Source organism: Dipodomys ordii, unplaced genomic scaffold (assembly GCF_000151885.1).
Source record: "Dipodomys ordii isolate 6190 unplaced genomic scaffold, Dord_2.0 Scaffold117, whole genome shotgun sequence".
NCBI classification, from domain to species: domain Eukaryota; kingdom Metazoa; phylum Chordata; class Mammalia; order Rodentia; family Heteromyidae; genus Dipodomys; species Dipodomys ordii.
In genome coordinates this window covers 444,971-460,470 of record NW_012267333.1, presented here as the reverse complement: position 1 = coordinate 460,470, position 15,500 = coordinate 444,971, and the positions used below count along the sequence as shown (strand labels likewise).

General features: G+C 49.5%; 3 protein-coding genes across 3 annotated transcripts; 1 reads left to right on the top strand and 2 right to left on the bottom strand.

Annotated features, from left to right (window-relative positions):
• Positions 1–819: 819 nt before the first annotated feature.
• Positions 820–1,421, top strand: LOC105995393 (ubiquinol-cytochrome-c reductase complex assembly factor 3). Its single transcript, XM_013029101.1, has 2 exons — positions 820–1,023; positions 1,097–1,421. Exons 1-2 carry the CDS (start codon positions 904–906, stop codon positions 1,244–1,246), a joined length of 270 nt encoding a protein of 89 aa, XP_012884555.1. The 5' UTR covers positions 820–903; the 3' UTR covers positions 1,247–1,421.
• A 4,671-nt stretch (positions 1,422–6,092) lies between these two features.
• On the bottom strand, positions 6,093–10,265 carry Ubxn1 (UBX domain protein 1). Its single transcript, XM_013029302.1, has 10 exons — positions 10,210–10,265; positions 10,030–10,118; positions 9,839–9,892; positions 9,635–9,741; positions 9,483–9,552; positions 8,293–8,484; positions 8,155–8,206; positions 7,649–7,765; positions 6,396–6,588; positions 6,093–6,235 (listed from the first exon to the last, which is right to left on the bottom strand). The coding sequence occupies exons 2-10, from the start codon at positions 10,086–10,088 to the stop codon at positions 6,186–6,188; spliced, it is 894 nt and encodes a 297-aa protein (XP_012884756.1). The 5' UTR covers positions 10,089–10,118; positions 10,210–10,265; the 3' UTR covers positions 6,093–6,185.
• Positions 10,266–13,289: 3,024 nt separating this feature from the next.
• On the bottom strand, positions 13,290–13,997 carry Lrrn4cl (LRRN4 C-terminal like). Its single transcript, XM_013028975.1, has one exon. It carries the CDS (start codon positions 13,995–13,997, stop codon positions 13,290–13,292), a length of 708 nt encoding a protein of 235 aa, XP_012884429.1.
• Positions 13,998–15,500: the final 1,503 nt, after the last annotated feature.

The window sequence follows — 15,500 nt, the reverse complement described above, 5'->3', positions numbered from 1 at the left end:
GCTCAAGTGGTAGAGTGCTCGCCTTGAGCTGAAGAGCTGAGGGACAGCGCCCAGGCCCAGAGTTCAAGCCCCACGACCGACAAAAAAAAAAAGATGGAGAATGAATAGTTTTTAAACACACATTGCAACAATGAAGATGGTATAAGGAAACTCAATAGGGGGTTGGGAGAGGGAAGAGCAATAGAGATTATTCCGATTAAAATATATGCACATCTAAAATACCAAGGCAAAACTCCTTGGTACAATTAATACAGAGGGGGAGGGAGGTGAGAGGCGGAAGGGTCTGCAGGAGAGGGAAGGGCCATAGAAGTTCTTAATTTGTACGTATGAACAGAAAAATGCAGCCTGTAGAAACTGGTTTAGAGTATGAGCAAGTAAGGGAGGGTGATACAGGGAATGAGGTTGATTTCCAGTACATTGTGCACGTGTATGTAAGAGGATAGTAAGAGAAATAGAGACAAAGAGGGAAAGGGAGGGGGGCATGAGAGATTGGGAAAGGTCAATATAAGATCTGGCTTTTGTGTCCCAGGCCATAAAGGTCCTTCCAATGTCTGCTTCCGCCCCCCATTGCATGAGAGTAAATCAGATTGCTTTGTTTATTCTGTTGTGAGGCTGGGGATTGAACTCAGGCCTAGGGTGGGTCTCCGGTGGGCCAGAAAAACTACAGCCGAGCTATGCCCACCAATCCCGCCTTCTCCACTCCAAAGACTCAGGCGCTCAGCACTCCACTTTTCTATGGTTAGGTCCTCTCTAGCCCCGACCCAGCTCTATGATCTCCGCCCCGTCCCCGCCGCGGTCGGCCTGAGCGTCGCTCTAGCCCGCGCAGGAGCACCGAGATGCGGCGGCCGCCCTTCTAGGCTGCGGGAGACGCCGGCGCGCACCTCTGTGGCCGCGCCGTCCGCCATGAGCACCGTGACCAAAGCGCTGCAGGTGGCCGCCTTGCTGGGAGTGGGGGCCACCGTGGGCTCCGTGCTCTTCGCGCTGGTGACCCCAGGAGAGCTGCAGAAGAAGGGCATGCTAAAGGTAGACCTGGGAGCCCCCGAAGGGGTGGGTGGGTGGGTGTCCGGGAGACTGCGAACCTCCTTCCTCCCCGCAGGAGATGCCGGAGCAGAACCCGCGGCTCCAGGACGAGGCAAGCTGGAGGCAGCAGCTGGTGGTGGAGACGCTGCAGAAGGCCGCGGCCACGCAGGAGAACGTGGCCTGGAGGAAGCGCTGGTTGGCTAGCAACCCCGGGAGGTCTGAGTGAGACGGGCCGGCCCTTCTCTGCGAGCCAAGGGGGGAGTCCTGACCTGGACTGTGGCCTCGGGGGAGCGGGTTCCCTCCAACCCCTGTGCACGTCCCCGGCCTGAGTCGGCATGGAGGTCGGATGTGACGGACGTCGAACAGTAAATCCTGCTTGTCTATCCCGAGCTCTGCAGACCCCTCCAAGTGCTGAGGTGCGGGGCCGGCGCTGCGGGCACCCCAGGATACTACTGCTCCCCTGCCCCTAAAAGCCCAGCAGGCTTAGTGACCACATTTTCAAAACAATCGGTCACGTGGCGTTATGTCTGCACGTGCTTCAGGGAAGAGCCAGACTTAAACTCAGGACTTCCATGTTCTTGCTTAGCTTTTTCTCTCAGCCCCGATTCTACCATTGGAGCCACACCTTCGCTTCCAGCTATTTACTGGTTAATTGGATAAAAGTCTTGAGGATTTGGCTGCCCTGCCTAGCGTGGAACCCTGATCCTCAGATCTCAGGCTCTTCAGTAGCCAGAATTACAAGCATGAGCCACAGGTGCCCAGCTCAGGTAATATTCTTAAAATCAGAACTATTCCATATTCAGGGCACCCGTGGCTCACGCCCATAATCCTAGCTACTCAGAAAGCTGAGATCTGAGGACAGCGCTTCAAAGCCAGCCTAGGCAGGAAAGTTTGTGAGACTCCAATCTCCAATTAACCACCAGAAAACTGGAACTGGCATTGTGGCTCCAGTGGCAGAGCTATTCCTTGAATATCTTCCTAGCAATGAATACCTATAGGGCCTTTGGGCAGGGTGGTTGGAGGGGCATCTAGCAATTCTATGTGCCAGACTGCTTTCCTTGGCTTTTTTTTTTTTCACATTAAATCCCCTCAAAGGATTTATTTTTTTTTTAATTGTGAAAATACTGAACAGAGGGGTTACAATTACATGGGCAAGATAATGAATACATTTCTTATCAAGCATTGTAGCTTCCTCCTTTGTTTCCTCTTCCCATCCTCCCCCTGCCCCCCCCCCCAAAGGCTTCTTGCCCTCAAGATTAACTTAGAAATGTGAAGTGCACATTCCTGGAATAGAACCATCAAGTCATAAATGTACTGGACTCCCATTCACATGCTTTTCACTAATTTCCAGTCATTGAATTGGAATCCCAATCTTCCACTATAATTCTGATTTCTTCAAGATGCCACTGAATATAAAATAAAGCCAAAGGTTTGGAACCCTACAGGAAGCAAAACCTAGTCACACTTCTTGGTCGTTTTAATTTTTGTGCTGACACTAGGGCTTGAACTCATGGCCTGGGTGCTGTCGCTTATCTTTTTCACTCAACATTGGCACTCTACTAGTAGAGATTAGAGCCTCCTAGAACCTGGGCACCAGTGGCTCACAGCTGTAATCTTAGCTACTCAGGAGACAGATCTGAGGATGGAGCCCATCTTGTTGTGATCTTTTTTTTTGTTTGGGGTTTTTTGGTCATGGGCCTTCAACTCTGGGCCTGGGCACTGTCCCTCAGTTCTTTAGCTCAAGGGCAACTCTATCACTTGACCTACAGCACCACTTCCGGTTTTCTGGTGGTTTATTGGAAATAAGAGTCTCACTAACTTTACTTCCCAGGGCTGGTTTTGAACCGCAGTCCTCAGATCTCAGCCTCCTAAGTAGCTAGGATTACAGGCTTGAGCCACAAATTCCTGGCTTTTTAAGAGAGATTGAACCCAGGGCCTCATGCATACTAATAGTATTTAGAACAGTAATTAAACACTGAGGTTCAGACCCAGAAATGAACACCGGTGGTAGTCATAACTTTAAAAACATTTGAAAAGTGGTATGAACATATATATATGGGCTGGGGAGGTGGCTCAGTGGTAGAGCGCTTGCCTTGCATACATGAGGCCCTGGGTTCGATTCCTCAGCACCACATAAGCAAAAAGAAAAAAGCCGGAAGTAGTGCTGTGGCTCAAGTGGTTGAGCGCTTGCCTTGAGCTGAAGAGCTGAGGGGCAGCGCGCAGGCCCACAGTTCAGGCCCCACGACCGGACCCCAAAAAAAAAAAAATATGTGTGTGTGTGTGTGTAAAAAATATATATATATAAAATTGTGTAAAAAAAAACCATTTGATTGGGGCTGCAAAGGTGGTTCAGTGGTAGAGCACTTGCCTTGCATGCATGAAGCCCTGGGTTCAATTCCTCAACACCACATAAGCAAAAAAAGCTGGAATTGGTGCTGTGACTCAAGTGGTAGAGCACTAACCTTGAGCTGAAGAGCTGAGGGACAGCACCCAAGGCCCAGAATTCAGGCCTCATGACTGAGAAAATAATTTGTGTGTGGTTTTTAGGGTTAATGCTTCTTCCCTACACTCAGGAATAAGTGGGCAGCTATAGGCTGGGTGCTGGTAGCTCATTCCTGTAGATCTGAGGATCGCAGTTGAATAGGTGGAGGTTAGCAGCAGCATCAAGGGGCCCCCATGGAAAAGCCTTGTGGGTCAGAACCTGACCCAGCTGTAGGTTCTAGTACGTGCTACTCCTACAGTCAGTTGAGGCTTCAATATCCTGAAGTCTGAAGTGGGATAATTTTGCCTATATTTAGGTAATGAACACTGCTTTCATACCTCAAGCATATATTAAAAAAAACTTTATATATGAAGTATTCAACATTCGAACACATGCATTTGTCTTGTCACTATAATGTTCCTTTCCTTTCCATGTTTATGGACAGACATTTAAAAAGTGCTCTATGGGTCAGGTGGGGAGAAAAAAAAAAAAAAAAGAGGCACTGGTGCCTCATACCTGTCATCCTGAAACCACTCAGGAAGCTGAGATCTGAGGGTGGCAGTTCAAAGCCAGTCCAGGTAGGAAAGTATGGGACTCTTAGCTCAAATCAAAAACCAAAAAAAGCTGTGGCTCAAGTGATAGAGTGATACCCTTGAGCAAAAAAACTCAGGGATAATGACTAGGTTCTGAGTTCAAGTTCCAGGATGGGCACACATTTTTTTAAAAAATGTAGGCTGAGGGCTGGGAAGGTAGCTCAGTGGCAGAGTGCTTGCCTTGCATGCCTGAGGCCCTGTGTTCAATTCCTCAGCACCACATATGCAAAAAGGAAAAAAAAGCCGGAAGTGGCACTGTGGCACAAGTGGTAGAGCACTAGCCTTGAGCTGAAGAGCTGAGGGACAGTGCCTAAGCCCATATTCAGGCCCCATGACCGGACCAAAAAAAAAAAAAATGTAGGCTGAGGATGCTCAGTAGTAGAATGCTTGCTTAACATTACAAGGCCTGGGTTCAACCCCCAGCACTTGCATACACATTCAACCCCTTCCCCATTGGAAAAAACCCACAATTTAAAATCTACTAGGGACTTACTACCAAGAAACTGCTAAAAAACATGTCAACCTCGTGACAACGCCAAGAAACAGGTACTATTGTCCCTACTCTACTAAAGAAAAAACTAGGCTTAAAGCCAAGGCATACAACTAGTGAGGAATTTCAATTTATGTACCCCACCTACAGAATAAACAGTGACGTGCAATGTATCCTCTGTAATCCCTCCCCACCATTTTTTTTTTTTTGCCGGTCATGGACCTAACTCTGGGCCTAGGCGCTGTCTCTCAGCTCTTCAGCTCAAGGCAAGCGCTCTACTGCTTGAGCCACAGCGCCACTTCTGGCTTTTTCTGTTTATGTGGTGCTGAGGAATCGAACCCAGGGCCTCATGCATGCAATGCAAGCACTCTACCACTGAGCCACCTTCCCAACCCTCCCCACCATTTTTGTAACGCCTGCCAGGGCCTTGAACTCAGGACCAGGGCCCTTTGACACTCTACTACTTAAGCTACAGCTCCACTTGGGGCTTGACAGTTAATTGGAGATAAATGTCTCATGAGCTTTCCTGCCTGGTCTGCCTTCAAAGAACAATCCTCAAATCTGAACCTCCTGAGTAGCTAGGATTACAGGTGTAAGCAACCAGCACCTGGCTCACTTCCAAATTTATTGCTATTATTATTATTATTATAAAGGTGATATACAGAGGACTTACAGTTACATAAGTCAGATAAAGAGTACATTTCTTTTTGGAAATGTCAACCCTTCCCTCACATTTTCTCGGTTTTTTCTCCCATCCCACTTCCAACTTTTTACTGGTTAATTGGGGTCAATACTCAAGAGTTTCTTGCCTGATTGGCTTCAAACTGTGATCCTCAGATCTCAGCCTCCTGAGTAGCTATGATTATAGGCATGAGCCTCCAGCTCCTGCAACCTGTTCACTTCTTTTTTTTTTTTTGGGGGGGTCCGGTCGTGGGGCCTGAACTCTAGACCTGGGCGCTGTCCCTCAGCTCTTCAGCTCAAGGCTAGCACTCTACCACTTGAGCCACAGCACCACTTCCGGCTTTTTTCTTTTTGCTTATGTGGTGCTGAGGAATCGAACCCAGGGCCTCAGGCATGCAAGGCAAGCGCTCTACCACTGAGCCACCTTCCCAGCCCCAACCCGTTCACTTCTGAAGCAGCAAACAGATGAAGAAACAAGTCTCTTTGTTGGAAACTTAAGAAGAGGAAGAGGCTCTAGTCAAAACACCCTTTTAATTTCCCCTTGCCTGTCCTGGAATTTAAAACTCATAGCCTGAAAGCTGGGGTTGCTCAAGCTGGTGCACTACCAATAAGCCACACCTCCAACTCAGTTTTTTGCTGGTTAATTGAAAATGGAGTCTCACAGGGTTTTAGTTTTAGACTGGCTTTGAATGGTCTCCAGATCTTAGCCTCTTTAGTAGCTAGGATTCAAGGCATGAGCCAATACTGCCCTGTCCAAATGCTTTATTTTAGTGTCTTCCTCTATTCACTATTGTCCCTCCCATTATTCAGGAAGAAGCCAGGCATATACAGAACTCCAAGGATCTATTTATTAGGAAGGAGATGTCAGTGCTGTATCAAAGATGAAGAGGTCAGAGAGGGATGGTGAGATAAAAGCCCCTCAACTGGGACATTTCTTGGCCACAATGAGGACAGCAGAAGGCACGAGTCCTGAAGATGGAAGAGAAGCAGGTATAAACAATAATATCTGCTTTTACTCCCCAAGTTCCTGGCCACATACTTTCTCGCAAAATACCTTTTCTTTGCATCCCTCCTTTTCCCAAGCATGCCCAAATCCACCAATCCTGCTTCCCAGTCCCTTATGTCATACCCAGCTCCTGCAGAGGTCGCTCCATGTCAGCCTCTGAGAAGGCCCGTCTGGGGAAGCCACTGAGCAACTGCACAGGGTCCTGGCCACCTCCAGGTTCCTCCCCGCGGTGGAGCTCCACATAGAGCCTTACAGCTGCCAGCTGTTCCCGGGCTCTGAATGTCTGGGTCAGTGAGGTCCCATCTGGCAGCCTCACCTAGAAGGCAAAGGAGATCTCCAATATTCTGAGCACCCAAAACTAAGTAAGATGCCCAAGAAAGGTGAAGAAGAGCTAAAGTAGGCCCCTCCTTTCTCTTAGAGGGACTGAACGAGTTGTACAACTCAAGTACAACTACTACTTAAAGCACTTAATGAGGACACACTTATCCTGTCGGCTTTACTAAGGGTTAAAGCAAGGACCCCAGCTTCCTCACAGTCTAGGACAGACAGAGCAAGATTATACAAAAAATGTCAGAATAAATGCCACATCACAAAATAGCGGAGTGATGAAAGGAAAACAACATGAACAAGCAAAAGGGTAATTAGGAGGTACAGACTTCAAAAATGATTAGAGCAGGTGAAATTGGATATCTTTCCTAAGAGTACAAGAGGTAGGATTTCAAAAGTCATTTACAAAGAAGGAAGAGATTTGGCAAACAGAACATAGCTGAAAAAAAGGGGGGGGGAGTTGGGGGCTGGGAATGTGGCTTAGTGGTAGATTGCTTGCCTCGCATGCATGAAGCCCTGGGTTCAATTCCTCAGTACCACATACTCAGAAAAAGCCAAAAGTGGCACAGTGGCTCAAGTGGTAGATGCTAGCTTTGAGCACAGAGAGGTTCAGGGACAGTGCCCAGGCCCTGAGTTCAAGCCCCAGGATTGGCTAAAAAAAATTTAAATTTTTAATAAAGTTGGGTGCCTTGTACACCAACAAAGAGGTTCCAGGAGCAAAAGAGTAGCAAAAAGGAAAAAAGCCGGAAGTGGTGCTGTGGCTCAAATGGTAGAGTGCTAGCATTGAGCTGAAGAGCTGAGGGACAGCGCTCAGGCCTGGAGTTCAAGCCCCATGACAAAAGCAAACAAACAAAAAGACTTAGTCGTTTCTATGGTCTTGTCAATCTGAGGATTGCTGTTCTAAGCTAGCCTGGGCACAAAAGTCCATGAGACTCTTATCTCTAATAAACTGTCCAGAAAAAGCCCAAAGTGGTATTGTGGCTCAAGTGGTAGAGTGCTAACCTTGAGCACAAAGAGCAAAAAAAAAAAAAAGGTATCAGAATTAGTACCTGTATGCGACACTGGTCATACTCCCGCTTGGTGGGTGGCTCCTGGCTGGGAGAGGAGGGGACAGGACCTGGCTCTGTCACTGGTGGGGTTGGCCCAGAACCCACACTACCGCCATACTGTAGGACAAAGTAAAACAGTCAGTCAGATACTCATGTACTTTCAGGAAACAGACCAGGAGAAAGCAATCCTGTAACCAGCTTTTTACCTGACGCTAGAAAAGAAAGTTAATGCCGGTGCCGGTGGCTCACACCTGTAATCCTAGCTACTCAGGAGGCTGAGATCTAAGGATCGAGGTTCAAAACCAGCTGGGGTAGGAAAGTCCATGAGACTCTAATCTCCAATAAACCAACAGAAAACTGAAAGTAGCACTGTGGCTCAAGTGATAGAGCACTAGCCTTGAGCTGAAGAGCTCAGGGACAGTGCTCAGGCCTGGAATTCAAGCCCCATGACAAAAGCAAACAAACAAAAAGACTTAGTCGTTTCTATGGTCTTGTCAATCACCCACCTTCTTGGCTCTTTCTGCTTTATCCCTTTCAATCTTTTCTCGAACCCTTTGCCTAGAATGCAGACAGAAAGAAAGCAGGTTGGACATGGTCAAGCAAAAATCTTGATTTCATTCTCAACCATTGCCCATCACCCAGACCTGGCTGCTAACTCTTCAGCCTTTTCCCTCCTCCGCTCCTCAGCAGCTCTGCGCATTTCATCTTCTTGTAGTTTCTGTCGGGCAGCCGACAGCTCTTGGCCTTGTCTCCGGCGCTGCTTTTCTCGTTCTAATGCCTCCCGCTCCTCCCTTTCTTCACGTTCCCGCTGCTTCTGGGCCACCAACTCCAACATTCTGTGTTGGAGAAAGGAAAGAGTTCAAGAAAAATAGCTGAGTATATAAAAAGGAACTCTGAGAAATAGCAGGAAACATGTCCCAAAATAGATGAAAAAAAAATTAAAAGACAATTAAAAATAAGAAAGGTGCCGGGTGTGGGTGGCTTGAGGCTGGGCTCTGAGCATCACCAGCTGGGGGCAGAGAAGTCCCTGAAACTTTTTTTTTTTGCCAGGCCTGGGTCTTGAACTCAGGGCCTAGGCACTGTATGCGCCTTCTTTTCCTCAAGGCTAGCATTCTACCACTTGAGCCACAGCTCCACTTCCAGCTTTTTCTTTTTATGTGATACTGAGGAATCGAACTCTAAGCTTCGTGCATTCTCGGCAAGCATTCAACCAAGCCACATTCCCAGCCTTGAGACTCTTACCTCCAATTTATCACCAAAAAAACCTTAAGTGGAGGTGTGGTAAAGGGAAAAAGGCAGGGCACTGACCCCAGATTTCAAGGGCGCACACGCACGCACACACACACGCACACACACGCACGCACGCACACACACACGCGCACACAAACACACACACGGAGAAGAGAGCTAGCTCATTAGTAGAGCACATGCTCAACATACAGGAGATCCAGGACTTTAAAAAGAAAAGGAAAAAAAAGATGCCGGACACCGAGGGCTCATGCCTGTAATCCTAGCTACACACAGGAGGCTGAGATCTGAGGATTGCGGTTCAAAGCCGGCCTGGGCAGGTAAATCAAACCAAGAGACTTTTATCTCCAATTAATCACCAGAAAACCGGAAGTGGCACCGTGGCTCAAAGTGGTAGAGCACTCGCCTGGAGCCGAAGAGCTCAAGGGACAGCGTCCAGAGTTCAAACACCATGACGGACCAAAAACAAACACACAAAAAAATACAAGGGAAATGTGTTAAGGTGAAGGTATCCGACAAAGGGTGTTTACGTTTGAGAGGAGTGAAACACGATCCCCGGGGAAAGTAAGATTGGTATTTACTGGACCTCTTAGTCTGTTCTTGTCTTTCTTCTTCGGTCAAAGTTGGTTTGCTTTCGCCAGCAGCAGACCCAGGTCCTACAAACAAGCAACAAGCATGACTACCCCGCGGGATTCTCTTCTGCCCTCGCCAGGAAATCGGCTGTCTCCCCGTCAGGACCTTCAGGGCCAACTTGCTCTGAGGAGGTGGGTTCCCGTCCCAGGATATGTCCGAGAGGCATCTCTAGAGGCTCGTCCACGTCGGGGTCGTCTTCGTGTTCCATCAGCCTGGCAGGGCAAGTCGGCAGGGGAAACTGGGCGTGAGGCCGCCCCTGCGCCGCCCCTCCGCCGCGCCTCCCCGCCCCCCGCCGGCCCGGCCGCTCACCAGTCCATCGCGGCCTCGATGCCCTGGTTCCCCGTGAGGGCCAGAGCCTTCTCCCTGGGGGCAGAAACACCGTCAACACGCGCCCGCCGGCCATCGTGACGGGCCGACTGGGGCAAAGGCCAGGACGGATCCGCGGCCCTCCACCCCGGGGCCGGGGGACCGGGGAGCTGGGGGGCTCGGGGCGCTCTTACGCGCGTCCGCTGGGAAAACCCATCTCGATGAGACTCTCCAGAGCCGTCAGCTCCGCCATGACGACGCCAGCCACCGCTTCCGCGGGGACCTGGCAGGGTGAGAAGGAAGGCGGCGAGGCTCAGCGTGGGGCAAAGCCGCCCTCGACGCCACCCCCGCGGACCGGCGCTCGCTCAACTCACCCGGCTCGGGACCCGCCGGGGACACCGACGAGAAGAAAGCCGAAGGGAAGCGGAAGTACCCGAGTCTGTTTGGGTCACGTGGGAGCGGGCGTGGACGGGGGCCGCGGAGAGCCAAAAGTCTTCCCCACCTATCGGTCGCCAGGACCTTGCGCACGCCGGCGGGGGCGGGGCGGAGGGAAAGTGGGCGGGAATGCGGGGCGGGCTCAGCCAACCGCGGGCCGCGGATACCGTGCTGGGGGAAGGTCCAAGGAAACCCTCCTGAGAGGTCAATCTGGAAAGCGGGCGCCGGTGGCTCACACCTGTGATCCTAAGAACTCAGGAGGCCGAGCTCTGAGGATCGCGGTTCAGAGCCAGCCTGGGCAGGGAAATCTGGAGGAGCATGGCCGCAGCTTGCTGGAGAATTGTGTAGCAGTGGTTATCAGGAGTCACAGCAGCTCTCAGGCCCTTTCATCCTCGCCTGGGAACTGAGCTGTTCTTTACCCCATTGCCAAAGGGATTTTTGCAACACTGTGTCTGACAGTCTTATCACCTTCCGGGCTTTGAAACCTTGGCATCTCAGCTATCTCGGATGTAACTAAAAATGCTGCTTTCCTCCGGCACCCCAGGCCCTCTGTTTTATTTTGTTTCATTGAAAGACAGAGTCTTGCTTTGTAGCCCAGGTTGACCTAGATTCTCTGCCTCTGCCTCCCAGAAGACAGGTTTCCGGAGAATGCCACCAGCTACCACGCCGTTCGTTTACAAAGAAGAGCGCTAGCCTTGAGCTGAAGATGCAGGGACAGCGCCCAGGCCCAGAGTTCCAGCCCCACGACCGACCAAAAAAAAAAAAAAAGACAAGAAAAGAAGAAAGAAAGGAAAAGGATTTGAAAGTATATGTACTATAACTGGGTTTGGTATGTGTGGCAGTGCATGCTTATAATCCCAGCACTCCAGAAACTGAAAGAGCAGAATCTAAAATTTAGGCTGGGAATGTAGCTTAGTGGTAGAGGGCCTGCCTGACATTCATGAAGCCCTGGGTTTGATTCCTTAGTACTACATATACAGAAAAAGCCAGACGTGTCTCTGTGGCTCAAGTGGTAGAGTGCTAGCCTTGAGCAAAAGAAGGTCAGGGCCCTGAGTTCCAGCCCCAGGATTGGCAATAAATAAATAAATGAAATTCCAATCCTGCTCGTGCTACATAAAGATCTTCATTCAAAGAAAAAAGTGTGTGTGTGTGTATAAGCTAGAAGCAGAACCATGGCCCAAGTGGTAGATCGCTAGCCTTGAGCCCAAAAAGGCTCAGAGACAGCAGCCCAGGCCCTGAGTTCAAGCACCAGGACTAGAAAATCAAGAAAACAGATGTGTAAACAAGCAATCCAAAGGGATCTGAGAAGGCCTCCTTTTAAATTTCCTTTAATGTTATCACAGTGGATATATAGTCAACACAAATGGGGACGGGGATTCCTAGGTATTGCTGTTAGTTTTGTTTTAACTAAAAGGAACACTAACAAGACAAGTGCTAGTGCCTCGCTTGTGTCATCCTACTCAGGAGCTCAGGAGGTGGAGATCTGAGGATCATGGTTCAAAGCCAGCCAGGGCAGGAAAGTCTATTAGGCTCTGATGGCCAACTAACCAGCAAAAAATAGAAGTGGAGCTGCGGCTTAAGTGGTACAGCACTAGCCTTTGGCAAAAACACTCAGAGACACCTCTCAGTTGGAGAGGTGAGAACCCTGAGTTCCATCTCTAGGACGCATGTGTGCACACATACACAAATCCACTAACTTGTGTCAGCATGGTCCTTTCCTGTCTTCTCCATCCCTTATCAATCTTGTCTCCTCCCTCCTCAGACATAAGTGGACTGTGCCCTGGATGTGTTTATCCACCATTACTAAACAAAAGGTCACAGAAAGATGGGCTCCAACCCCAAACTCCCACTGATATCAAGCTTATTTTTAAAATTCACTCTCCTGTAATCTTCACTACTTTGGAAGTCATGTAATCCTAAATTACTCAAGAGGCTGAGATTTGAGGATAATAGTTCAAAGTCAGCCTGGGCAAGGGAAATCTGTGAGACTCTATCGCCACTAAATTACCAAAAAAATCTGGAAGTGGGATTGTGGCTCAAGTAGTAGAGCACAAGCCTTGAGCAAAAGCAGCTCAAGGATAGTGCTCAGGCCCTGAATTTAAACCCAGGATTAGCATGCAAATATAAGCACAAGTACATTGCATGAGCACGTATACATACACACACACACACACAGACTCTGAACTCCCAATGAAGCCACCCACAGTAATAAAACTCTTTTAAGAGTACTTGATTTGGAAGCATGGGCTAACACCATTTTTTTTTTTTTTGCTTTTTTTTTTCTTCTTCTTGTGCTTGTAATGGGGCTTGAACTCTGGGTCTTAATGCTGTCCTTGAGCTTTTTCAGTCAAGACTAGCACTCTACCACTTGAGCTATAGCTCCACTTCCAACTTTTTAGTGGTTAATTAGAGAAAGTCTCAGACTTTCCTGGGGTTGCTTCAAACTGCAATCCTTAGATCTCAGCCTCCTGATTTGCTAGAATGACTGATGTGAGCTACCTCCTCCCTGCTCAGTTTTTACATTTTCATCAATATATTTTTTTTTGGGTCCAGTCGTGGGGCCTGAACTCTGGGCCTGGGCACTGTCCCTCAGCTCTTCAGCTCAAGGCTAGCACTCTACCACTTTGAGCCATAGCGCCACTTCTGGCTTTTTGCTTTTTGCGTATGTGGTGCTGAGGAATCGAACCCAGGGCCTCATGCATGCAAGGCAAGCGCTCTACCACTGAGCCACCTTCCCAGCCCCTCATCAATATATTTTAAATGGCTATATACACCACTACATAATGTTCTTGATATTATCTTTCCAAACTCACAAAGCCTAAATCATTCATGATCTCAGCATTTGGAGGAAAATTGCTATTTCTTCCTAGTCCTCAGCCCTGGACCTTAAAAAATTCTCAACCCTGAGATCTCAGTGGTGGCCCCATTATCTGGACCTGGCTCTGCTTGGTTGTCAGATTAGTGCCATGCGTCCCCAAGTCCCTGCACTCCTGCCAAATGGGGGTGACCCAGGGTCCAATCAGACAGTCCTTGCAGCTGGGCGGTGACGGGGGCAGCCCCATCGCTCACGTAGACGGAAGTGCCAGAACAGCGCAGCACAGCTCAAGAGGGCCAGAGCTGTGCCTACCCCCACAGCGGCATGGACCAGGGTAGCGGGTCTGGGTGGCACAATGATCTGGCCACAGGGCCCAAAGGAAGGGAAGGTCACACTCTCCTGGCCATCTTCACCTGCCCCAGGGACCTCGCTCTCCCCAGCTTCGTTAACAGCCACCACACAAATGACATAAGTGCCCCCAGGCATCAGTCCCTTCAGTTCTGCTCTTCGGACTGTAGCATTGAGAGGGGCCCCCTTCTGTGGCTCCCCAGAGCCTCCCCAAAGCAGCAGCCAGTAGTAGTGGACTGGGGAGTACGGTGCGCACCAGTGGACCTCAGCGCGGCCCTCCTCGGCCACAATGCGAACTTCTCCCAAGCGTGGTGGGTCAGGTCGCTGGGCGGGGCTAGAGAGGCCGGGGCACAAGCAGGCCACCGGCCCAGCCCTCTGCAGCTCATGGCAGGGCACCTGCAGGTGGCGGCATCGGTCATAGTCACAGCGGAGAGCCAGCAGAGGCGTGCTCACTGTCTCATCTTCGTCATCCTCCTCCAAGTCTTGAGGGGTCAAAGGCTGAGCTCTGGGAACCAAGGAGAAGGCCATGGCCAGGAGCCACAGAAGGCAAGGAGAGTGGAGCATGGAGTCTGGAAGGGAAGCGGTGAAGAGGTAAAAGATGTCAGTCCTGCTTTCTAGGGCCCCTTGCCTTCCTAGGCAGACCCTCTACGGACAGGGAAACAAGTGAGGATCAAGACTGAAAAAGGACGGGGCTGGGAAGGTGGCTCAGTGGTAGAGCACTTGCCTTGCATGCATGAGGCCCTGGGTTCGATTCCTCAGCACCACATAAGCAGAAAGCAAAAAGCCAGAAGTGGCGCTGTGGCTCAAGTGGTAGAGCGCTAGTCTTAAGCTGAAGAGTTGAGGGACGGTACCCAGGCCCAGAGCAGCTGAAGAGCTGAGGGACAGTGCCCAGGCCCAGAGTTCAGGCCCCAGAACCGGACCCCCAAAAAAAAAGATTGAAAGAGGAAAGAGGTGAGAATGAAACACTTATTTACATAAACAAAACTGGGGGATCACGCCTGTAATCCTAGCACTCAGGAGGCTGAAATCTGAGGATTGAGTTGTTTTTTGTTTTTGTTGATCAGGGCCAGGGTATTGTCCCTGAACTTTTTCACTCAAGGCTAGTCCTCTACCACTTTGAGCCACAGCACCACTTCCAGTTTTCTGGTGAGTAATAGGAGATTAAGAATCTTAAGGAGGGGCTGGGGAGGTGGCTCAGTGGTAGAGTGCTTGCCTTGCATGCCTGAGGCCCTGGGTTTGATTCCTCAGCACCACATAAGCAAAAAGAAAAAAAGCCGGAAGTGACACTGTGGCTCAAGTGGTAGAGCGCTAGCCTTGAGCTGAAGAGCTGAGGGACAGCGCCCAGGCCCAGAGTTCAGGCCCCATGACCGGACCCAAAAAAAAAAAAAAAAAAAAAGAATCTTAAGGACTGGGCACTGGAGGCTCACACCTGTAATCCTAGCTATTCAGAAGGCTAAGATCTGAGGATCATGGTTCAAAGCCAGCCTGGGCAGAAAAGTCTATGTGTGACTTTTATCCCCAATTAACCACTCAAAAACCAGACATGGTACTATGGCTCAAGTGGTAGAATTCTATCCTTGAACAAAAGAGGCTCAAGGACAGCACCCAGGCCTGAGTTCATGTCCCACAACCAGCATCACGAACAACAAAAAGTCTTTCGGACTTTCCTACCTGGGCTGGCTTCAAATTGAAATCCTCAGATTTCAGCCTCCTGAGTAGCTAGGATTACAAGCATGAGCCACTGGAGCCCAGCCTGAGGACTGAGTTGTTGTTGGTTTGGGGGGATTTTTTTTTCTATCTCATGCATGCTAGGCAAATACTCTACTAAGTCACATTCTTAGTTCAAGCCCTAGTATTGGCACACACACACATACAAATGAAATCCAGCCCAACACATGAGATGCATGGCCAGAAATGTGCAAACGTGCTACAAAAAGCTAGTTTTTCTTTTGTTTTTGATTTTGCTAGTCCTGAGACTTGAACCCAGGGCCTGGGCATTGTCTCTGAGCTTCTTGTTGTGGTTTCTTTTTTTGGTTGGTTGTAGGGCCTGAACTCTGAGCCTGGGCA